Source organism: Canis aureus, chromosome 9, assembly GCF_053574225.1.
Source record: "Canis aureus isolate CA01 chromosome 9, VMU_Caureus_v.1.0, whole genome shotgun sequence".
Lineage (NCBI taxonomy): Eukaryota > Metazoa > Chordata > Mammalia > Carnivora > Canidae > Canis > Canis aureus.
The window spans coordinates 18590701-18616474 of NC_135619.1; the positions used below are offsets into that span (position 1 = coordinate 18590701).

At 39.1% G+C, this 25774-nt stretch overlaps 1 protein-coding gene and 1 long non-coding RNA gene across 10 annotated transcripts in view; one reads left to right on the top strand and one right to left on the bottom strand.

Moving 5' to 3' along the window:
- The window catches only part of SLC25A21 (solute carrier family 25 member 21), a 470571-nt gene that overhangs the window by 45017 nt on the left and 399780 nt on the right, over positions 1–25774 (bottom strand). For all 9 annotated transcript variants that reach the window (XM_077909086.1, XM_077909079.1, XM_077909080.1 and 6 more), the window contains one exon: positions 6265–6331. In XM_077909086.1, coding sequence (XP_077765212.1) covers positions 6265–6331 — 67 coding nt within the window. The remainder of the gene's footprint in view (positions 1–6264; positions 6332–25774) is intronic.
- On the top strand, positions 21577–24082 carry LOC144320059 (uncharacterized). Its single transcript, XR_013385644.1, has 3 exons — positions 21577–21766; positions 22307–22452; positions 22587–24082. It is a non-coding gene; the product is annotated as an uncharacterized LOC144320059 (long non-coding RNA).

The following is a 25774-nucleotide window of genomic DNA, read 5'->3' on the forward strand; positions in this document are numbered from 1 at the left end:
CCAAACTGCTGCGCCACCCAGGGATTCCCCCCTTTTTCCTTTCAAGAAGAGAGCTGTTAATTCCTTTAAAATCTGATGATGAAGATTTTATATGTTCCTTCATTAGGTCACATTTAATATAATTTTCTCCGCAAATAAATTTCTATGGAGGCAAATCTAATCAGACTTCATATAAAGTGCCCCCAATACATTTTTCTCCACTCTTTCTGTACTCCATTTTTTTTTTTTTTTTTTTGGAAACAACTCTGCTTGATCATGATGTGTTGCTTCTGGGTGCTCTGTTAGTAGCAGCTGCCAATATCACGGATGAGGCACAATCTTAGGTCCTTCTTGGGTCTGGTTTTTAAGATCCCAGCAAAGGCCTTTGTATTTTATGGTCTTGAATGTCTTCTACTCTATTACTTTATAACCCAGTAAGATGGGGGAAGAAATAAAAGCAGATTTGGAGATCAAATAATACTCTGTTGTTAGAAAGAGGTGGTTCCTTGTAGACATGGCTCTATGAGTCCTTGGGCAGCTCCAAAGTCACCAGATAGATTTTGATTCTTTAAAAACCCAGGAATGACTTTTGTGCCATGCTTCTTTAGCTCAACTACATATGTAGACTTTTCTAGATCAAGGATTCATTTATTTACTCATTCAAGAAATATTTATTGGATTCCTCTTGTAGCAGTAAATAAAGAGAAACCCCTGACTCCTTGGTCTAACATTCTAGGGGATGGTGACAACCCTGAAACTATCCTGGTGTTAAATAGCACCCATGGCCACACTGTTTTGGTGAAACCCTTAACCATGGAAGGAAAAGTGCTATTGTCTTAGGCTTTAAGGACTTAGGCTTTAAAATGCTTACTTTCCTGGGGGTTTGATGGGAGCAGTCCTGGGACTGAATCCTGGCTACACTACTTAGCTGTTAAAGCATAGGTAAGTTACCTGATCTTATTAGTCCTCAGGAACACAAAACTTACCTTCCAGGGTACTCCTTAAGTAATATAATTTGAGTAAGATTTTATTTTCTTTCTTTTTTCAAAATATTTTATTTATTTATTCATGAGAGATACACACACAGAGAGAGGCAGAGACACAGGCAGAGGGAGAAGCAGGCTCCATGCAGGGAGCCTGATGTGGGACTTGATCCAGGGCCTCCAGGATCATGCCCTGGGCTGAAGGCAGCGCTAAACCACTGAGCCACCCAGGCTGCCCTGAGTAAGATTTTCTGACATGGCTGACACAGATAGGACTTTCAGAAAATCTTAATTTTCATTCTTTCTTCACTTTGGCTAATAAGGGAACCACAGATCCTTAGTTACTTGTATTGCTCGTAATAGCTCGTAATAGTGGTCCAGAAAACACTCTAAGATCTTTGCATGTGCTTTGCATTGAATCCATGCAACACTGCGAGGCAACAGTTTATTGTACAATCATGATTCTTATTTTGTACATACCCATCCTGCAGCTTGTGAGTGGACAGACTGACTGCAAAGCCTGTGCATACTCTTATCCATGACATATGCTTACTCACTGCTGAACCATGACTATTAAGAATTTGGGATTCTCTGCCCTAGAATTTTCCTGGTGCTGAGGTCTTCTTGTCTTCCCTGACCTTGGAAGCCCAGAGTCCCTCAAGACAGAAGATTTCAAACATTTTTGAGCACAATCTATGTAAAAAGTATTCATACAGCATGCACGCACACATGCATGCATACATGAATGTAGAGTACTCTTGTATATATAACTGAAACAAAACATTTCTGTAAAGCAATGTTTACCTCCTCACTATGTGTAATGTACTATATTTCTATTCTGGTCATGACCCATTACATCTAGTGACCCACTAAATTGGTTTTATGACTCATAGCTCATGACCTATATTTGGAAACACTGAACACTGGGTTCAGGGAAGTTCTGGGATTGGATGGACCTTACAAAGGGCCTTACTACCTTTTTCTTTTCTAGTGTGAAGATGTGGCTTTGATTTTTGTTTTTCTTTATTTCTGACCTTCTGTAGTCACAAGGGATTAAGGACCAAACTGAGATCTCAAGGGAGAAGTCTGGGGATAGGCACTTGGCCTGTCATTGTAGCAATTTTCACAGGGAATTCCAAGTCTATGTGTTGGGGCAATTCTAGGCTTTTCCTATCCCACCTCTAAAATTGTTAGAAAAACCAAACTACTATTAGCTAACTGGTACTCATCAGCAGTGTTGCTGGAAGCTTTTGGTGAATGGCTAGGATGAAATGACTCAGGTTCCTGGGAATAAAGAAGCCTCAAAAGTCACAGTGATGAATTGTTAATGTACTGAATTCAGAAGTAATGAACAATATATTATACACTGAAATGAGGAAATAGTACTTCAAATAAATAAGGCAATATCCCAAGGAAGGAAAAGCTAAAATCTTTTAAAATGGAGTTTCAGTAATAGCAAAATAACTGTCATCATTAGAGTTCAAACCCAATATTTACTAAAAAAAATTCATTCATTCATTCAACAGATATTTACTGAATGTCTCCCATGTTCAAAGCCTAGAAGACATCATACCAAAACTATATTCTTAAGAACTAGTAGATTAGCTGCTATTTAAATTCCTCTCTACACAACACTACTCCTTTATGGCTTTCATGATAATTCTCAGTAGCTTCTCATCCACAACATCGATCAATACGTAGATGTGATAGAAGTACCCTATCACATAAGATATGAGGTTAAACTCTAAGGATGAAATTAGGAGGGTCAACATGTAATAAAGTTGCCTCCCGAAAGTTGTACCGATGTGTGACTAAAAGAGTTTTGAAAACATTCATATTCAATCAAGGTTTTGGGAGTCCTGAACATAAAATCTGGAATCCAAATGGATTGTGTCATACATAGCCTATATACAATAATCTAGAAATTGGTAGTCTCACTTAGGGAGAGGGGCTGCCCCAGAAGGACCAGCCATGTGGTCTCTGAAGAAGAGTGTCAGGTTGTGGTTGGGCGGGGGAGGTGAATACAGCTCTCCAGCACTTTCTCCTTTCCTTTCATTCATGCTCACTAAGCAATCTGATGCCTAACCTTACCTCCCAGGTATTCTGGTCCAGGATGCAGTTAAATTACATGGAAACAATTTGGTCCATTTGGATCTTACTTTTAACTACCTAAGCAGTGCTCAGACTAGGGCTAATTATTCCCCACTACCAAGGCAAACTGCTTCTGAGTACTTCTCTTAAAGCTTGTGCATTTTAAGGCCCTCCAGTTTGGCTAGTGGGAACAGGTACTATTCCTGGCCCTGCGTGCTTGCCAAGCACTGTTCTCCCTATTGCTCTGGATGGCTCCTCCCCAGGCCTTGCTGGTTTCCTCATGTGCATGCACTCCTCAGTTCTCAGCTAAATATTTAAGGGGTTCCTCTGAAGAGCTTAGGAACTGTGTATGCAGCTTTCTCTTCTCTGGTACCTCTGTCCTGTGAACTCTAGCTGCCTTGCCCCCTCCAGCCTGTCAGCTTCATGTCAACCCAGGCAGTACACTGGGCTCTGCTTAAAATTCCCCTATGTGCCCTGGGTCTGGAAAAACTTCTCAAGGCAGTAAGTTGGGGCAAACCATAGAGCTCATCTCATTTGTTTCCCGTCTCTGTCTTTCCTTGTCTGATGTCCACTGTCTTGAAAATTGTGGTTTCATATATTTTGTTCATTTTTGTTGTTGCTGTTTCAGGCAGGAGAGTAAATCTGGTCTCTGTTACTCTGTCTTGGCTGGAAATGAAAGCCTTGGTCTTCCAGAAACTGAATAGTAGATGCAGGAATTTTGGGGGAATAGGATAGGAATGTCTCCTGTTATAAATCAATACACTTTCTTTTGGTTTCTCTCTGTATGTTTCACTTGTGCATCTAACATTGATTGGGCATCTAGTATGTGTAGACACCATGACAGGTGTAGGGAGAGTGGTGAACAAATAGCCTCCACAATTCATTCTCTCTCATGAGTTTGGTTAGCATTAGGCAGTCCTTGAGAATCCATCCATGGAAAAATGGGATTTCTGGACCTGTGAACCTCAAGACCAGACCTTGGAACCTGGAACATGGTGCCTCCCATGTCTGAAGGACCAGTTGGTCTCTTTCTGGGGTATTTATTTCCTTTTTCTCACTGCAATATTCATTCTGTCTTAATTTGTGAAAGGGGAAGTTTCATTTATTTGGCATTGATGAGTCTTATTTTAATGATGAATCTCATTTCAAAGAATAAAGCGCAGAAAAACTTGACATTGTTTCTAATGCTGATTGTAATTGAAGTGTCAGTACCAGGGAATACACACACATATGTATATTCACAGAACATACATATATATATGTGTATATATGAATATACATATGAGTGTGGGTATATTTATATATATGTACACATATATGGTCTCTGAATATTTTTTCTGAAGTAAACTTTGATGACATACAATGATGCAGTTCATAATGTATGAAATTGTTACAATCAGATGATTGCTTTCCTCATAAATTCTAAGATAAATATCTAGAAAATGAATGTTTTCATATATTGTATTGAAAAACTAGTGCTATCCATCTGGCAAAGATAGACTTAACTCCAAGTTATACTTAAAAAGCCAATGCACTTACCATATGTCTCAATAATTTTAAGGTAAAATCGACTTGAAACAAGATGTCTGGGACACATACACCATATCCAGTTGCCCAAAAGTTCATCTGTTAACCATTGTTCTGGCAGGGAGCATTGCTTTTTTTTTTTTTTTAAGTAGAGACTAACTCAGTTTTGTAAAGCTCAACTTTTTTTCTTACATAAAAGACTGTTCAACACTGATAAACTTTAATCCTCTTCAAATTTAAATTAAATTATCTCCAATGTATAGTATTAAGGAAAAATATTCCAGGAAAAAAATTTAGTTATAATCTACTCTATTTATACATGTAAAAACACTGAACAAATGAATATATTATTCCATGGAGACAAAGTGACTTTCCTTTTGAAAAGGAACTCTGCTCTGTTTGTTTACTTGGGCAATCTTTTATCAAGTGAAGCCATTTCATAATTCAATTCAGCCCTTTTGTGTACTTTGGTGAACTTTTTCCAGATTCTCTACTGCAATTCAGATCCTTATAATGAAATTTGTATTGAAGTAATAATATAAAAATCACAAAAACTATGGCAACAAAGAGGGGCTGAATTTATAAAGAAAGTATGTTTTAAAGCTTTGTTTTCTGAATTCTAGACCTGCGTTAAATCCTATTAAATTACTATCTTGACATAATGTAAAAGTTCGGTGTCTGTACATATATGTTGGCTATTTTATCAAAAATTTTAACTTAGACATCCTCTTAACTTACTAAATAAGAGTATAGAAATTGTCCTATCTTACCTTTTAGGAATATTGGGAGTACAAATTGGGTAATGTATCTGAAAAAAAGCTTTATGGTCATTAGTTGGAAAGGAAGATTTCGGTCTAAATGTTTGTTATCCTTCTTATGGAAAGACAAAGCCATATTTGGTGAAGTCGGTGTGGGAGTGGGGGCCCTGCCTGCCAGAGTCACTGTGATCAAGACTTCTGTCTGAAGAACATAGAAAAGAATGATCAGACTTAGTTCTTTCTTCCCCGGAGGTCTTGCCAGATCTCCGTTTTCCTATCCAGATACTGAACCAGCAAGTAGTACATAAACTTTCATAGTTATGTGGTTAAAGAATGGAAATCAGCATGGTGGAAGTAATAATTTTGTAAAAACCAGAATAGAGAATTTTAACAGAGGAGACCGGGTGGAGGGGGGTGAGGTAGGAAATGAAGTTAGCATGCCAAATAAATGTGTTATATGAGAATCATATACAAAAAAATACAGTGTATTCGTTTGCTCTGTTCATAAAATGGAACTAATTTAGGAAAAAAAGGTTTTTCTACCACTTTTCCCTCCTCTCCTCTCCCTCTCTCTTTAATAATTATTACTCCCAAGGAAAATTTATGAATTGCTTTTAGAAAATATCCAAGCTGTTTTGTGGCTGCTGTGGTTCAAATACATGAATTTCATTCACCACTGTACTTTTTGTATAATTCCTCATCAGAAGGGAGTGCCTTTACCTGAAAAAAAAAAATCCATAAACCAATATTTGAGAGTGACTCCAGCCTAATTATAATAGAAGTTATGCTATAGCTTCCATATTAAAATCTTTACTGTCTTATGTTTAATTCACGTTAATGTTCCATAGTTTGTTGTGGGGCATGTTAGGGCTGAAGTTGTCACTGCAGTCTATTTTCGCTTGGTGGAAAGGTATCTAATTGCTTACCTTCACTGCTCTCTTTGGTGTTTCAGCCAAGATTGGCGGCAGAACCCCCTTGTAAAAACCAAACAATCTATTGGAGAAAGAAAAGATTTTGTGTAAATGAATCAGGAAACAGGTAATTCTGCCTTTGTTTATGGAAAAAGCAACTATTCTTTAAAAAAAATTATTTATTTATTATGAGAAGCAGAGACACAGGCAGAGGGAGAAGCAGGCTCCCTGCAGGGAGCCCGATGTGGGACTTGATCACAGGACCCCAGGATCACGCTCTGAGCCAAAGGCAAACACTTAACGCGGAGCCATTGAGACGTCCCCTAAAGCAACTAATCTGAAAGTGTTCGCAATTATTCCATGTACCACACCAACCATGAAGTCTTCTTTTCTCTTAATTCTAAAATGCAGAGATTATAAATTCTACACTTATTAGCACTATGAAATTCTGAAGAATAAATGACACTGTGACTGGAATCCCCTAGGTCCATTGCTAACGACCATAATGAGTTGTACCTTAAGGATGAACTTGACCTTCCTCACTCTAAGGGATCTTCAATTTATTTTCTCAGTTGTATGGTAGGTAGCTTCAAGCTGTCCACAGTTTTGCATTTCCTCCCTTGTAACCAAATGAGGTTAGGGTTATACCTGAGCCCACTAGACTGGAATTTTCTGTGCTAACAAGGGGCATAAATATTTAATCTTAGCTTTACTAACACTAAGAAACTAACAAGCTCCAATGGCTACGGAAACTGGGCTCCTGGCCCTGTCCTGAGTTAGTCACAATTTTTTTTTTAACTTCCTTGATGGAGATAGAAAGCCAGGGACATATGTTGCTGACAGAAATGTCAAAACTTCCTTGCTGATATGTAGTCTCACAGAGCCTGGGATGACTGTCGTTGCCAATGTTGAGGGACTTGTCACATATTCAAACGTTTTTAGAAACAAAAACTAAGACAAAAAACAAAACCGAGAATGAGTGCCATATGCATATGATAAGGTTCATAAAATGTCATCACTTACTTCATATTAGATTTTAAGATTCAAAATTTTAAATTTGCTTGCCCTGGGAACAAATATATATATATGCCATATACTCATTTTAAACCTGAAATGTATAAATGGAATATTCTTCAGAATATTTTCTGAGATAATCAGTTTTCCTGATGAACCCATATGTGACTACAGAAAAAGGCAGGGCTCAATGTGTCTGTATTTTAGGATGTCCATTTAACAAGGGGCTGGAGCTTCTCTGATTGACCTCTTAAGCTTCACTCCAACTTCCTTAAATTGGGTTCTGCTTCTAGCTGTGCTTCTGGAACAAGAAAGTTAAGAGTTTATACGTACTAATCCACTGTGCCACCCAATCCAACATGGTGATCTCTTGCTCTTCCTTGATTCACTGGCTTACACAGCACACTTAGGGAAGCAAAAGACTTGTCTTATAGCTTCTAAATTGTTAGCTCCTTGAGAACTGAGTATGCATTAGTGTGCTTGCCCCAGAGTCTTCTCTGTATGTTTATGTAACTAGGACACAAATGTTTGTTAAGCATATGGATTTCACGAAGGAGAAGAAAGGAATCAAATGATCCCCTGGAAAAAAAATGATCCCCTGAATTAGGCTTACTCTATCCACTATTCTTGACTTAATTTTTGCTAGCATTGTGAATAAAAAGTAAAGCAAGACATATGATTTGAAGAACTATGGACTTCATGTTTCCCTCCCTCCTTCCCATTCCAATTTCAACTACTAATGCTTGAAATTCACTTACAAATTAAAATACCACTACTCTTTATCATTTACATATCATTATAAATTAATCATTACATAATTTTCAGCATAAGAGGGACTAAGTATAGGGTTAGGTCTTCCCAGAAGATAAATGTGATTTTCCTGAATAGAAGTTCTATATCTATAATGAAAGATATTATTAGTTCTGTTCTTTCTGTGCTGATTTTTCCATATCTGGAAGATTATGTCTGGTTTTGGGGGAAAAAATTAAGAACATCTAAGTAAGTAAGGCTTCTACAACAGAGTGTCCCTGCTAAAAATAGATGTACTTAAAATCCAATAAAACAGAGAACAGTTATAGGAAGTTGCTCAACCTGGAGAAGAATAATCACAGGGGGAAACATGATGAACATGACGGATCTCTTGAAAGGCGAGCATGTAGGAAAGAGATTTGATTTTTCTGTTTGTTACCAGGTGGTAGAACTAAGACCAACAAGTGAAGCAACAAGAAAAGACACATTATTGGCCCAGTAATAGCTTAATACAGGGAAGTACTCCTAATGGTCAGAACTGTCTACAGATAGAATGGGCTCTCCCAAAAAGTGATGAATTCTCCTTCATGGTATGTGGTCAAGCAGTGTGGGTGGCCACTTGACATGGATGCCAGAGATGGGATATGTATAGCAATGGATGAACTTATTCGTTCTCAAAATCGTTCTACACCAATCCTCGGATTTTGTTGTTCTAAGAAAAATAACAGGAAGATATGGGGAAGTGCTTTCCTGAAGAGACAAAAATCTGCCTTACTTCAAACTTTTGCCTGAAGTAGAGCACTGCTTCTCTGGGGGAGGACAGAAATCTTCTAAGTAACACAGAAGGTCTTCATTTTAAAAATGATGGGAGAAAATATTAGAAAGAGGTGTAAGGCAGGAGGGAAGGGAGGCAGCTGGGAGAACCATAAGGATTTAATCTGAAAAGAGCTGGGAGGTCCTGAGCCCTCTGCTTCAAGTTGGCGATGCTTCCTTGATGCGCCCTCCTTCCCTTCTCTCTGCTTGGTTCCTTTCATGTGTAATCATCTCCCACCCTCCCCCAACTCCCTGCCACTGCCTCCAGCCATCCCACCATCCTGAACTTTCTAACAGTGAATGAATAGCTTTAATGGGAAATTCTCGGGGACGTAGGCAGCTTTAGCTGGAAAATGGAAAGCTAGATCTACTCCCTTGCATTGTTTTCACGGTATATCCTTGCAACAGTGGACATCTACAGAATAATCAGGCTAGCACCTCTTCTTTTGGGAACTGCCCCACCCAATTTTTTAAAACACTGGAACCAACACATTAGTACAATACGATACTGCTTGAAGGCAGTTGGTTGATTGGGCACCTTACCAAATGGATCCAAATGGTATTCTGTCTCTTTGCCCCAGTTAATCTGATTGAAGCTAGATCTAGCAGAGTTTTTCTTCAGGACTTGGGAATTAGAACTGTAAAGGTCAAGTCTCCCTCTGTGTGGTTGAAGCTCTAAGATAAAAGCTAGCATATCAATGGCAGTCATGTTTTCTGTCATTTAGAGAAAGTCAATCTGCAGTGATTAAAAAAGAAGGAAGTTACCATTCAGGGAAACATAGAAGCAAGATGGAGAAGTTCTGGTGCTGTGAGTATGACCCTGCTGCCAACAATTTTTTACTCCTAGTTACATCTTAACCCTTCTTGAATATTGGCATTTCCCTTTGCTTTTCATTCTTTGAGATACCGAGTATCATTTAGAATAAATATCCCCCCTTTTTTTTAACCTAAATAATTTTGAATTGGGTTTATTACTTAACAACCCAAAATCCTGGATCCAGAAAGTAAGCCTCATGGCCTCTATAGCCAAAGTGGCTGCCACAGTACCTCCATGTCATGCTGTCTCCCATGAAGAGCCTTATTGCCAGTGAAGATTGGCACTTGGGCCAATCAGAAGAGTCACACCCAAAATTGATGAAAGAGAATGTAGTGGGCTAGGGTCCAAGCTGATGATCTACTTTTCTGACTTGACTAGATAATTACTGGAAGCTTTCCTAATGTAAAGTATGATATACGGATTCTTAAAAGCAAAAGGGAATTGTAACATTCTATGAAGGAGATACCTTTTTTTTTTCCTGCTAAAGAACTAATGTTTATACCCAAATGCACTGTTCACTCTGCCAAATTTTTCTGCCTTCATGTAGTTTTGGTTTGAAATGCGGAGCATGTGGCTTATGAGGACTACAACAAGGGAAGTTAAGAGATTTGTGACACCCATTATCAACATGCTTTATCCTGCTTACTTCTCAAGGGGCAGACTGACACATCCAGTCTACACTGTAGATGAATGGAAACTAATTCTAATGTGTATGTAGCATTAATAGCAGTTCTTTTCCCTGAAAAGACAGTAATGCCACCATTCTGGCTTTAAGTTCTGACCAATATCAAGCCAACTGGAGAACTCTTTGGAAGAGGCACAAGAACCAATGCAAGACCTCCCATAACGAGGTAATTTGAACTAAATGGTAGCCCTCACACAGACACACATTATTGTGTGTGCAGGTGAGGTCTACTGCCACATGCCTGCTAAATAGGGGACAGGGACTGTAATCAAGTTCCATTGTCCTCCCAGTCCATGTCCTCGACCACTGGGCTACACTCTATTGCAATTATTCTTGAAATAAACTTATTTCTATAAAGACTTTTGAAAAGTTATTTTATGTTGCAAATATGTCTTATCATTTCTTACTTTCGGAAAAGTCAGAAATGGGGATCAAAAATCAGTTTTCTAGTCCCATTTCCATTCAGTTCTGTTTTCAAGTAACGTGAAAAATTACCTGCGTAACCGACTGATTGGGGCTGAGATGAACAAGATCATTTTTTGGTGAAAGCTTTGGGTTGTTGATTAAGTATTTTCTAGTTGGATTAGAACGAGAAAAGTAAAAGCAGGCCTAAGGATAAATGTTTCTCCTCCCAGGATAACTTTTGTACTTAGGAGGAATACCAGGATAATTCTGTCTGTAGGAGAAAGACAGTACTTCAGTAATATAATAAAACACTGAAATATTAATACTATATATTAAGGTGAAAACTGTTATTATCCAAAAGGTCAGTGGAGTGTACTGCTTGTTGTTCACCCAGCAGATATTTCTCTTTGCTTTTTGGAGTGCAGGTGTTCACAATCCCTTGTGCTCAGAGAAGAAACCCCTTCTCTAGTTCAGAGGTGGAGCAGAATCCTTTGAGCCAATCATGGTGGTCCCATTCCCTTGCTAGTGAATCCTGTCACATGCATGGACATATGATCCAAACCTAGCCCATTAGGCCAGTGGTGGAAGAGGGGGAATGTATGTTAGAAGTTCTGGATTTCTAGCCTAAAGGAAAGAGGCACATGGAAAGAAAAGTCCTTCTTCTTTGCTAGTTGTGCTATCTGCACGAAGTGCCTGTGTACCGCGGTCAAATGAGACATCATTGCCCACAAACCCAAGAAGACCAGTACACAGATGGAAAGGACCTGGATCTCAATGACAAAATTGGGCTGTTGAATTAATTAACCCTAGAAATCTATCTCCAGATCTCTGGTTAGGTGAAATTAAAAATACGTCTTTACTATCTGATACATCTTCTGTTAATCTATGGCCAAAAGAATTTGAGAAGAACATGTACAATGTAGTTTGGATCTTCACTGGCAAATAGCCTTTAACACCTCCATTTCTGAAAAAGCCTTAAATTAGAATTCTTAAATCGTAATTATAGTAAAGGTAGTTGTTGAATGTTAGGCAAAGCATTTAGGAGTCTGTGAGAACCATTTTGAGAAATGATTTTAGATTATTTCTTTCAGAAGCCCATCACACATTAAAACCCTATCCTATTAGGACGATTACCTATGAGAGAACCCATACCACACATGGAATAGCTCATAAGCAAATATCAAGATGGGATTCCAGGTCGCCAAAGCCATTAATGGTGGTTCATATACTAATGAGAGTTGTTGTTCAGAAACATAAGTAGATACAGAGTACTACAATATTGGATCACATTTGTTTTTCATTGTATAATCAAAACAGGCCTTGTATTACTTATGTACATCTATAAAATGAAGATCAAAACTGCATCGCACGTGTTCTTTTCTCAAAGACACAGCTCATACGTAGCTTATTTTAAACACAGATTCGTGCCAAACCCCACAAAAAAATTTTACCCCTCATTTCCCCCCACCCCCGTTTTTAAAGTGTGAAGCTATTTAACATATCAGGTGGCTCCAAGGTAATAGACCAATCAATGAAAAGATGCTGATGGTATGAAGTGAGGAGATGTGGAATTTCCTTTGAGTTCCAGTTTGTGTCCCGTCTTGGTGGTTCATTCATGGCAAGCCGAACCCTTGAAGAAGCCTTCCTGCTGTCTCTCATTAGTAGGGTCTAATTTTAGGTTACCTTGTTTAAAGTCCAAACTTTAGACACCCAAAGAGACTAGACAGATCCTTAATTAAACATCTTGTACCTGACAACATCTTTAGTCCATTTGGATGACTGGAAAAAAGTTACTGGCTTTCAGTCAGCTACTGAAATCCAAAGACTTTGTGGTAAATAGTGGGTAGACAGGACGGGGCTTCACATTCTCAAATTTGACTCAGGTAAAGAAACCAAAACGGAGTGGAAAAAAAAAATCACATGTCCTGTCTGACCCTCCTTTTTTCCTTCTGAGTCACCCCCTTGTTGGTTTTGCTGTTTTTTGTTTTTTGTTTTTTTTTTTTTCTAATTTAGTATGTAGAAGATGTTTGTTTGCAAGTCATTTGTACCATGCAATTGGACTGCTCATACAGGCAGGCTGGGAAATTTCCGCAGTTGCTGGGCTAGTAAGCGGGATTCTGGTGTGAGGAACAACATGGAATCTTTTCTTCTTTGCGGTCCCCAAGGAGAAAGGGCAATATGTACCTGCTTCAAAACCGATCTTTCGAGGGAGTTAAACCTTGTGGTCCATCAGAAAGGTTGTCAGAAGACTCAGCTGATAGGTTACTGAGAAGATGAGTGCAAGAAAACCGTGAATAAGATGTCTTGCTCCCTAAGAGAGGAAAAGATCGATGCACAGATCTGCTGCCAATGGAAACTGAGGCTTTTCCTGGTTGTCAGAGATGAAGTGCTTTGGGGCCCAAATTGCTGAGACTCATAGCCAAGGTCCAGCAACCATAACTGAATGCCAGGACTGAGGTACACATCATCCAAGCCTGAAAAGGCCAATTAAAGAAATGATTTCCAAGTTTTAAAGCCATTTTCAAAGCCACCTGCGGCACACTCACATGCAGCATGAGAGGGATGCTTTCACCTGGATCCCAGTTCTTTGCCAAAAACCTGGCATTCAGTAAGTGTCCAGAGCAGCAATAATACTCACCGGTGAAGCATGAAATAGGAACGACAGGGAAAGTGACACCAGATCCCCAGTTGGGGAAATTGGAAAGCATTAACACGTCTGTGTACCTAACAGAGCACAATTACTACATTTTATTTTGTTTCAACAGTCAGAACCTAAATGAACATCACCATTCAGTTCTGTTCTGGGCACTGATCCAAGCTCATCTTTGGTACAGTTGATTCTGAAGCCTTACAGTCAATCATATCTTCACAATTTGTTCTTCTTTCAGGCTTCAGGCATCCTCCTGATTTCCATTTCTTGTTTGGAAGCCTTGAGTCATCTGTGCTGGCAACATGACCAACCCAAATCAGTCATTTTCTCCAAATTACATTGAAATAGGGATCCTGCTAGTTTGTTTTCGTCCTCCTTCTTTCTTTCACATAATTTTCCCTTTAAGGATCTCCTAATACAAAGCTGATTGAAGGCATACAATATCCTCTTTCTTCTGCTGTTGTCAAATCCAAGTTTCTTACCCACATACTGTAGCTCTGTAATTAAAACAATGAGGGCGGCACTCAGCCCTGGGTTATGAGTGCAAGGCTTCTTCTACTGCTTGATGGGTCGTGTACATCCCAGGGCAGGATTCTGGCCCCGACGCTATACCTTTAGGGCATTATTCTGACATCATTTATTCTCCACAAGTCTCAGTGGTTCACAGAATCCAAATGAAAGAGTGGAGTTTCATGGCTCTGTTATTTGAATTATGTGGAATCTGCAATCTGAAGTTCACAAAATTGCATGCATCTTGGGGCCATTTTCATTTAAGCAAAGGAGAGAGGAAAAACTATGTATCCTTCAAAGGAGAGGAAAAACAGCTTAAAAGACTAAGTGACACAGATTCGTCTTTTAAAACCAGCAATTGAACTTCAAGGCAATGCAACACAACAAAAGTTTTAGCTAACACTGTAACATAAAACAAACAAAAGTTTTCCCTGCTTCAACTCATATCAGATCTTCGAGCACAAACAATATAGTTATTATTTTTCATTACAGAGAATTAATTGAATTAAGTTTCTGCATATGGTCCTTGGATATATTTGTTACCCCAAACCATGCCACTTTCATTATATGCTGTATGGAGGGATTCTTTAAAGTTTTCCTGAACACTCGTTTTTAACTGAACTTTGAGTATGATTTTTACCACGACAATTAAACTTTGTTGATATGTCTAAAATAAACTACAACTTTGATTTTTCTAAGATACAGAAAAATTAGTTTAGCTGTCAGTATCATTTAGGAGGTAGGTTTATGGCTTGATTCCCTGGAAAGTTGGCTGGGTGCTGGACGCTCTAAACATGTTGCACAGCTCAGCCCAAAGAAGGCATTAGCGTGATATAAGAACCAGAACCCTGATGGAAAACCCTAAGGAAAGAAAGAGCAAAAAAGATATTTGAGAAGTGACTGAAGTAAATCATGTGGGTAGAGTGTGGTGTTAATTGCTCCTTAATCTATAAGTGAAGAGACTTACTTTTTTTTTTTTTTTTTTTTTTTTTTGTGAAGAGACTTAATTAGAACTGACTATAGGGCACCTGGGTGGCTCAGTGGTTGAGCATCTGCCTTCAGCTCAGGTTGTGATCCTGGGTCCTGGGATCGAATCCTATATCAGGCTCCCGGCAGGGAGCCTGCTTCTCCCTCTGCTTGTCTCTGCCTCTCTCTGTGTCTCTCATGAATAAATAAATAAAATCTTAAAAAAAAAAGAACTGACTGTAGAAAAAGTGTATTAATATTCAGTGACAGCACATTGCCTTGCCTATTAAGATAAACACATTTCCATTAGGAACTAAAAACCATTTAAGGGCAGTCTTTCACTCCTGTGGACGGCAACTATGAGGAAAAAGACTTAACAAACAAACGAACGAACAGACAAAACCCCAAAACCAACCAAGGCAACACTATTTCTTGGAGGGGAACTGAAAGCCAGAAAAGAAGTACTGAGGGTGGAGTCAAAAGATCTCTTCACCCACCAGCTCTCTGCTAAACATGGCCCGCTGAGGGAATTCCTTGCTTCATCCATTCTACTTAGTCCATTCTCTCACTAACTCCCTCCTTTTTTTTTTTTTTTACCTTCTGTGTTTCTAATTTCTGTCCTTCCCATTCATGAAGTAACTATCATTCATTTATTCACTCACTCATTCATTCATTCATTCATTCATTCAGTATTCTCTGTTCCAGGCACTAGGCTAAACACATTTCTCTAGGGTCAAATGTTGATGCAGTAGTCCTAGTAGTCCCCAAATCCATAAGACCCTAATTTTCTCCAAGAAGTCTGCTCTGAGATGGTAGACAAAAATCTTGAGATTACAATTGCCTACAATACTTGGCCAAGATGTTGTCTTTCATATTACATTATGTGCTTAGCACATGGTAACATTCAGATAATATCTATTGAACATAATTATATTCAAATGAGAAATTAACTATATACTTATTCATACACACCTACACATATAGGCAAGCATGTATAGAGATCTATGTACACAGATAGGACCCAGACATGATCCATATTCACAGTTTAAATGATTTGTATATTTTTAATTGATTAGAGTATGCATTATTCACATAATTACCATATTTAACCCAGGTTATAGATTGCTTGACAATAGCCACTCCTGTTCTTTATCACCACCCTCTGGCATTTAGCATTAATTCGATGCTATCTGTCAGTAAGGCAATATGATATAGTGGGTAGAAATGTGAGCTCTGGAGCCACACTCCTTGGGTTTGAATTCTGGCTCAACCATATGTTAGCTGTTTACCCAGCATGAAAAACCATTGGCACAAAAGGTGAGCAAATTAATTCCAAAGCACTACTGCCAGAATAGAGATTTTTTTTTTTTAATGTCAGCTTTCTCTACAAGTGCTTATGAAAATGATTTGGTACATGGTTGTAATAAGTAGACTGATTTAACAGCTTGATATAGCAGGGCTTGACATAACTAAGGTAGAAAGCCTCAGAATTTAGAGATGTCCTTCACAAATAGAATCTTACCTAAGTGTATGATCCAGTACCTTAGGAATTCACACCCTGTTGTGGAATTCTGCTACAATCAACTTATACATGGTTGAGGCCAAAGATGTTGTGAACTAAGTGCACTGAACAGGCCACTCCCAAAGTGTAAGTCACATTTAGAAGTTCATTAACTCATTATGGCTGCCAGTTATTACAGTAAGCTTCAAAATTAATTTCTTGAGGTGCCCCCTAGTGGCATTGTAGTTAAATGCAACTCAACAATTGTCTGCACCCTAAAGAACAAAGCCTTGGACCAGAGTTTTTTGCAGGTTACAAACTCCAGTCTGATCTAACAGACCTTCATTTCACTACATTAGGCCCCCAAGGAGTAGCATTATGACAGCTTGGGATTCTAACAGAATTGAGACTACTGAGAGAAACTTTAGAAACAAAAATAGCAGTCCTTGTGCTAAATGCTTTACAATTATTATCTCATTCAATTTTTACATGAAATAGATTTCCACTCTTCATTTCATAGGAAGAACCAGGGAGACCTAGAGACGTTAGCAATTTTTTCACTAGTCAAACAGCTGGTAAGTGGAGGAACTGGGATAGGAACATAAGTCTACTTGACTCCCAAATCTCTGCTCTTGAGCACTGTGCTTGATTCTTTGTTCTCGGGTTGAGTCGGTGTCTGACCCACTGGGAAATGTCAATCCGCCTCTGCTCCTGTGCTCCTTCTATGACTGTGTCTCTAGTGCTCAGGCGTCAGTCTCTGCTTAGTTGGCTAAAATGCTGGGTTTTGGGGCACCTGGGTGGCTCAGTGGTTGAGCTTCTGCCTTCGGCTCAGGTGGTGATTCTGGGGTCCTGGGATCGAATCCCACATCGGGCTCCCCGCTGGGAGCCTGCTTCTCCCTCTGCCTATGTCTCTGCCTCTCTCTGTGTGTCTCTCATGAGTAAATAAATAACATCTTTAAAAAAATTCTGTACCAAATTACATTCTCAGAGAGGCTGGACCTTACTTCTCTTCTATTTAAAATCGCAACACCTCGACTTGAGTCCCTACCCTTTCTGCCTGCTTTCTTTTCCTTTATGGGAATTATCCCCCTCAAATGTGCTTTATTGTTTACCTGCTTGCTTTATTTATTCTTTGTTGCTCTCGCTAGGATGTAAGCTTCATGAAGAAAGTGCAGGGGCTTTTGTTTATCTTACTTGTTGACATATCCCGAGGGCTAAATATAGGACCTGACATATAATAGGTGCTCAGCAAATATTTGTGGAACAAAAGAACAAATGCATTGTATTCCCACTGACTCAGTCTGGCAGTGTTGTGAATAGAAACTTGTATCTGGTATTTTAAACTATTCCAAGATCAATCTTTTTCACTTTCCTACCAAATGTCAATTCTTTTTGGTTTCTTTGGAATCACGTAGGCTTCACCAAAATGGCTATCAATGAGGAAAGTTGTGGGTACTTCCTCCAGCTAACATGAGTAGACTTCATGAAATGGCAACAGAAGAAACATAGGCTTCATCTCTTCCCCATGCTGTCAGAGCCTGACTCTAGTGTTCACACTCTCCAGGCCATGTGCTCAGGGAAGTAGAACTCTCTCCAACCCTGGCATGATTGATTTAATCACCTGGTCTTCTTCTCCTCACCTGTAATAGTATGAGATGTGAGCATGTAACTGAATTCTAGCCAACAAAGTTTGAGGGGCATTTTGAGGGAGTTTTTCACCCTTTCCTGAAAAAAAAAAAAAAAGGATCCCCGTGCCTTACCACCAGAGATTTGGATTTGGTAGATCTGAGTGCATGTTCAATAATATGTATTTTTAATACTACCCCTAATTCTGACGCAGAAGGTCCAAGAACTACAAACTGAAAAATTAAAAAAAAACAAAAACAAAAACTTGCCTATCAGGTTAATGACCTAGGGCTGCTCTTACCTGGATGTCTATCTGTTAGGAATCAGGCCAGAGTACTCAGTACCATTTGATCAGGTAATTCCTCTAGAAACTTTATGAAATTGTCCTCGCTTTCTTCCATTTTCTATTCTAGAGTGTACTTGCTTTTTTCAGTGAAAAAATGCTAATTGCAAGTGTGCTCCATGCCTCTGACATGGCCATCTCTGGCCTTTGAGACCAGGAAGCTATAGATAGTTTTACCATCAGTCCCTGCTGAATAGAATCCCAGGTTGCATTCCCCCAACACCTGCTGGCTGCCTTGCTCCTCTGAGGGCTACTTTTTGGTTTCCTCTTTGGGCTTATTTAGAATAACACTGAGACACACCAAAACCAGATTATTAGCTTGCCCACATCTTTTCAAAAGAAATTAATATTTCATTCCACCACTGTCTATCAAGTCTAGCAGAAATTGTGGTTGGCAGAAAGCATGTTTTCACTGTTTAAACACTTGAACAAAATTTAAATGAGGGTACTTTTCTCTCATTCTGCCAATAGTTGTGCCCTCTGCAGAACAGGTACAACAGGAAGCAGCCCCTGCTGTAAAGCAAGCAGGACCACACCTACGGCTGTTTGAGCTGAGGAACGTACGAAAACACCTTCCTTATGCTTTATGGAATGAACCAACAACAAAGAACTCAGGCATCTCTGAAGTTCTGCAGGTGATTGATTTTTAGAGAAGCGACACTGCATGGAGAGTGTGGCTACAGATTTAGTTTATTTTTTTCTTTTTTTTTTTAATAAATTTTTATTTATTTATGATAGTCACACAGAGAGAGGGAGAGAGGCAGAGACACAGGCAGAGGGAGAAGCAGGCTCCATGCACCGGGAGCCCGACGTGGGATTCGATCCTGGGTCCTCAGGATCGGGCCCTGGGCCAAAGGCAGGCGCCAAACCGCTGCGCCACCCAGGGATCCCCCTACAGATTTAGTTTCTAAATTGAGGACTTGTTTTGAAGACAAAAGACCTCTGAATGACCCACTCATTACCACTCATCATTTATTCTTCCCACCAAAGCCACCATCTGGGGCTCTGTCCTAAGGAGTTTCAAGTCCCTCCCATATAGTCTCTATTTTTAATTACCAATGGCTTAATATTTTCAGGATCATTCATTTACTTATCAGCAAGTATTTGTTGAGCACCTACTACCTGAGCCAGGTACTAATTACCAATAGTACATATAATTTGGTCATTGAAATAGCAAATGTGCTATGATTTTGTCAATTATCAAGTCTATAAGCTAGAATGATCCAGGTACAATATTTTATTAATCTGCATATTTGTCCCTGAGGCAGGAAAGGCACAAATATACAAATATATTTTTCTCTCATTTTCCAAGAAATGCTAAGTAATGGAAAGGTTACAATACTTATTATCTCAGGCATAAAAAATAAGTACCTGAAAATTAATTTGGATTTCATATTTGGACTTTGAATTTTTCGCTCCAGTAAATTCATTCATTCATTCAACAAATAATTGAGTATCTGCTATGTGCTAGTTATGGCCCTCTGGGTTAGAGATAAATGGTGAACAAGTTGGACATATTTCCCATAATCACAGAGCCTACATCCTGTTTGGGGAACAAGACAATTAACATAATAAACAAGTAAATAAAATGATGTCATATCAATATCACCAATGATTCGGGAAATGCAAATAAAAAATGATAAGCTACCACTTTACCCCTATTAGGGCAGATTTATTTATTTATTTATTTATTTATTTATTTATTATTTATTTATTTGAGAGAGAGGGAGCGTGAGCAGGGGGAGGAGCAGAGGGAGAGGGAGAAACAGATTCTGTGCTGAGCATGGAGCCTGATGTGGGGTTGGATCTCATGATGCTGACATCATGACCTGAGCCAAAACCAAGAGTTGAAAGCTTAACTGACCTCACCACCCAGACACCCTGACATGGATAAATCTTGAAGACATTATGGTGCTACATCAATTAAGCCAGAAACAAAAGGACAAATATTCCATGGTTCTACCTATGTGAGATACTGCGTCAAATTCAGAGACAGAAAGTAGAGGGGTCGTTGTCAGGGACCGTAGGATGAGGGAATGGGGAGTTAGTATTTAATGGTTGTGGAGTTTCAATTTTGCAACATGAAGAGTTCTGGAGATGGATGGTGGTGATGGTTACACAACAATGTGAATAGACTTAATGCCACTGAGCCACTGAACTATACACTTAAACATTGTTAAAGTAATGAATTTTATGTTACATCCATTTTGCCACAATAAAAAAAATTATGCCAAAGTGTGAGAAGTTATAAGGATAAGGAAAATTAAGCAGGAGGGTAACTGGTTGCTCTGAGGAATAGGAGAAGGCTAGTAATATGATAGGATCTTTAGGGGAAACCTCATTGGAAAGATACTTGCTCAGCTGAAGACTTGTATTTAGAAGACGAAATCTATGGGAAGAGAGAAAAAATTTAGAAATGGAAAACTTTAGGAAAAAATTACAACAAGGAAGAATCCAAGGCAGCAGTTTGTAACTAAACTTTTGCTTCTTTCTTCACATAAGGAGGATGGAGAAAACATGATTTCCAAGGTAGTCTCTTAAGATGTTCTAAAATCTAATTATAAAATTAGGTCATGCTCTTCAGACATGTTCTTCTTCCTATAGGAACTCAATGCATAGTAGTTGCTCACTGTATTGAAGACTTAATATCAAGTAATTTGGTAAGACCAACCAGAAGAAAAGTCAATATTAAATATAGAATTATAGCATCACTACTATCTTTGGACATCACTACTATCTTTGGACCCCTTTAGGGTCCTTAGTCCTTTCTTCTGAAGCTTGATTTCTCTTTGTAATGTCCCTGTTATGACATCACCTGGCTCCTGATCAGACACTAGATGCCAGGACCCCACATCCTTTTTTGAGTACCCCTCTGACCTGAGTAATTTTGCTCCTGAGGCGACAGACCCTCTTGCCTCAAGCCTAGTTCTGTTTTCAGGTGACTTTCTTTTTCTTTCTTTCTTTCTTTTTCTTTCTTTCTTTCTTTCTTTCTTTCTTTCTTTCTTTCTTTCTTTCTTTCTTTCTTTCTTCTTTCTTTCTTTTTTTCAGGTGACTTTCAATTGATTCTGATCACTAGATTTGATGGCTAATTTTATGTCAGTCTGACTGCCACAAATTTGGTCAAATATTATGCGGGATGTTTCTGTGAGGATGTTTTTGGATGATATTAACATTTAAATCAGAATACCATGTAAAGCAGATTATCCTCCATAACGTTGGTGGGTATTATCCAATCTGTTGCAGGCCTGAATTGAATAAAAGGCTGGCCCTCCCCAAATAGAAGAGAATTCTTCTGTCTGATGGCCTTTAAATGGGAGCATCAGCTCTTCCTTCTTCCAGACTTTGGACTTGAAGTGGGACAGTAGCTCTGCAGATTTGGGATTTACCAGCCTCCATTATCTCATGAGCCAATTCTTTGTAATCTTTGTATGTTATAGGTATGTGTATATTCTATTGTATCTGTTTCTCTGGAGACCCCAGACTAATACACCAGGAAATATAGAATAAGTCCCGTTCCAGTCCTCTTAAGGAATTGCAAAATATTTGAAGATGGTCACTGAGCACCCTGATGCCTCTCTTCTCTAAGTTAACTCCTTAGCTTTTTGTATGACAGGGCCTCAGACCTCTCATTATTTGACCAAAATGGACCAAAATCCACACTCAGTACAGGCTCATCTGGACACAGTAGGGCCAGACCATTGCCTCAATGTTCTAAATGTTATACTTCCATTCATATGGCTAAAGACCAATTTAGCTCTGTTTCATTCACGCCATTCTGTTATGTATATGTATAACACACGCACACACACACAAATATGTAACCTGCTTCTGTAAACCTACCCCTCTTCTTTAAGACTATGATAGAATGAAAGGGGATGGGTAGGAGCAAATATGTTCCAAGTACATTAAAGGGGAGGGAAATAAGATTTAATAAGAGTTGCTTAACATATGTAATCTTATTTCATCTTTATTTATAGATGTGGAAACAAAAACTCTTGGAGCCTATGTAACTTATCCATATCAACATAGTTAAGAAGTAATTGAGATGGGACTGAAGCCCAGTTGTCTCTGATCTTGAAGCCTGGGGTCTGTCTACTACACCAAACCACACAGCATATACACGGTGAGCATTTAAAATATTTCCAGAGTAATATAAAGTCAGAGAAAGACGGTGTCCAAGAGGAAAACAAGGGAGGAAACTATTAATATAAGGGAGAATCAAATTTACCTCCTTGTTCTTTTTATACCTTCCCACAGAATTCAAGAAGTCTCACAGAAAAAAATTTCACCAGCAATAACAGAATATGTGGCAAAGAAGGAATAAATACATGTTTTTCAGGTGTGCTAAGAACGGAGGAAATGAGATGAAAAAAACCTAACAACAATACACACTCAATAATCATGACTGTTAACTTGAATTTAGTCTCAACCCTTGACAACCGTGGTCCAAACCATACTCCCACTTATATTAAATAATAATGAAAGGGGAGAAATCTGCTATCTGACCATATTTTAGAAAAACTGGACACCAAACAGTTTTCATCCAGCCATAGGTAAAGTTCCCTATTCATTGAAGAAACAGTGTGATACCTAAGAAAGATCTGCAGTTACCATCCACCATGAAGAACTAACCCTGTATTCAGAAAGTGGGCATTTTGCACATAGAACAATCCCATGAATCTCATGTGTGCACACACACAAGCACACTCACAAATGTGGGTTTTTTCCCCTCCATCTCTGTCAGTGCCCTGTGGTGGTAGTCCTTGATCCCTATGAGACCCCCCACTCTCATGGGGCTTGGCAACTTATCTGTCCTATAGAGCCATCAGTTGATGTTTCTGGTGATGAGCTCAGAGCTGTCTCTCTCCTCCTCGAGGCTGAGTGGATTCTGTGTAGAGGCCTGGCATTTCTACTAAGACTGCAAATGAGAGCCTGGGATTCAGAGCTGAAAGTGGATTTCCTGCACAGCTGAGCCAAGTGCTTCCAACCATCCAGCCAGATGTTTGTCTATATGGTCCTGGCAGTCATAGCTTGGGATGGAGCCAGGATTTGGCCGATTTCTATACTGAAAAGCTTGATGGAATGCTGGGGTGGTGCCATCCCATAATAAAAAAGGTGGTCTCTCAGATTGGCACACCACTCCCATTTGCCTTGGGAGTCTCTCCAAAAGGAAGAGGTGCTTGAGTAAAAGTAGGTGTGTCCATCTAGTCCTTGCCAGGGCTTGAGTGGAGGAGGGGAGGGTACAGGCTGAGGGAAGGTGGATGGAGAAGAAAGATTCTGAGTGATTGGAAGCTTGTGCCAGATGGAGCTGGAAGACGGTGCTCTGTTGCTTCCCTCTGCACATGTGTGGCCACCAGGGGATTGCCTGGCTATGCACACTGCTTCACATCTGTCAGCTAAATCAAAGTTGCATAATTGAAGATGCAAAGCGAGAAACATTACGTGGTGCACAAGGCTCCCCAGAGGATTTTGGATCTGTAATCCAGTGAGGAGATTTTAATGAGACATGAGCCTAGCACTCTCATCTGTGAGAGACAATCTTCCTCCAGCTGTGTTTAAGGATGTGGAAAACTTTTTTTTTTCCAGAATATGAGGAGTCTTTCTCAACTGGTCACTGCCTTCCCATTTCTCGTGGTACCCTTTGGCCTTCCTCCCAAAGAAATGTTTCTTTGTGAAGTTTGGACTATTTTCAGCATGAAGAAGGCACAAAAGACCCTGAGATTGAGGCTTTGGAACATATGAATCAAGAAAGGTGTGCTATATAAAACCATTAACCTGGTATCATTTCTCACAAATAAATTTAAACATTTTAAAATATTTAATCATAAAAGTAACACATATTCAAAGTGAAAATTCAAACAATATATAAAGATGGAAAGTGTGAAGTAAAAGTGTAAATAGGATTCTTTGCTTGTGTTCCTAGAACAGTGCTTCTCAAATGTTCTGTGGTAAAGGAATAATTTTTCCTTATTTTCAATCCTCACAAACCAATACTTTTGTAAAGTACCATAAAAATTAATTATCAGAACAATTACAGAAAAAGGACCCAAAAGCATGCAGAATACCAATCCATTTAAAAAAAAATAAGTTCAACAGATCACTGACTTGGATGTAGTGGTAATATCAAATTGCTATAACCTTTCTATACACACTCAATTTTTGTACTTACTGTGGCCCACACTTTGATCATTCATTTTCTTCTGGAGATTTTCAAAACTTTCTATACATATCAAACATACAGATAATTTTTTAAAAAAAAGGTTTTATTTATATATTCATAAGAGACACAGAGAGAGAGAGAGAGAGGCAGAGACACTGGCAGAGGAAGAAGCAGGCTCCATGTGGGAAGCCCAATGTGGGACTCGATCCCGGATCTCCGGGATCACGCCCTGGGCTGAAGGTGGCACTAAACTGCTGAGCCACCCAGGTTGCCCTATACAGATAATTTTTTAAACATAAGAGTAATAGTACTCAATAGTATATGTATTGGTCTATAACTTGCCTTTTGACTTGATATATTTTGACATCTTTCATATTAGCCCTTAAAGATGTATATCATGTTTTTTTTGTGACTTCATGGCTTTCCACAGTATGAATGTACTACATTTAAAAAAAAAACTGGCCTCAACATTTATGGGTATACAGATGATTTCTAGATCTTGCTTATAGTCGAAATTTAATGGCATGACCTCCATAAATGGACTGTTAACTCTATATGCTTTTTTAAGAAATTAAAATTTTAATTAATTAATTAATTTTTTAGAGAGAGCAAGCGTGCACATGTGTGCTTACACACAGGGGGAAGATGAGTTGGGAGGAGGGAGAGAGAGAATCTTCAGCAGGTTCCATGCCCAGTGCAAAGTCCAAGGTGGGGCTTGATCTCACAACCCTGAGATCATGACCTGAGATGAAATCAAGAGTTGGAAGTTTAACCGACTGAGCCACCCAAGTGCCCCAATTCTATATGCCTTTTGATGTCAAAGTCACCACTAGCACTTGTTAGAAGTTCTGCTTTATGAAAGCAAAAGCAAAATATTTTGCAGTCCAAAGGTTCTTTACCTTCAAACTAGCTTGTTGATCATTCTGAGAGTGGTTGGTGGTGAAATGACTGGGCTAAGCTTTTGTCACCATGCACAGCATAAGACACACTCTCCTCCAGAGGAGAGGGCTGGATTTCACTGCAAGGTGATTGGGATGAATATTTTAACGACAGGCTTTGCCTTTTTCACTTAGTAGCAGAAAGGTGAATGTGTAACAATGGATGCAGGCTGCCTTGGGGGTCCCACACACCACAGCCATTCTGTGGTGAGCTCTTATCTTGCTGACTCAGACTTTCCCAAAGGGCTTGCAGGAAGGAAGGTCAGCCTGGTGGCCAACCTCAACTCTCTGCCCTGTTCCTCTCTTATAGTACTTTTGCTAAAGAAGTAAATTTGGGGCTCTACATG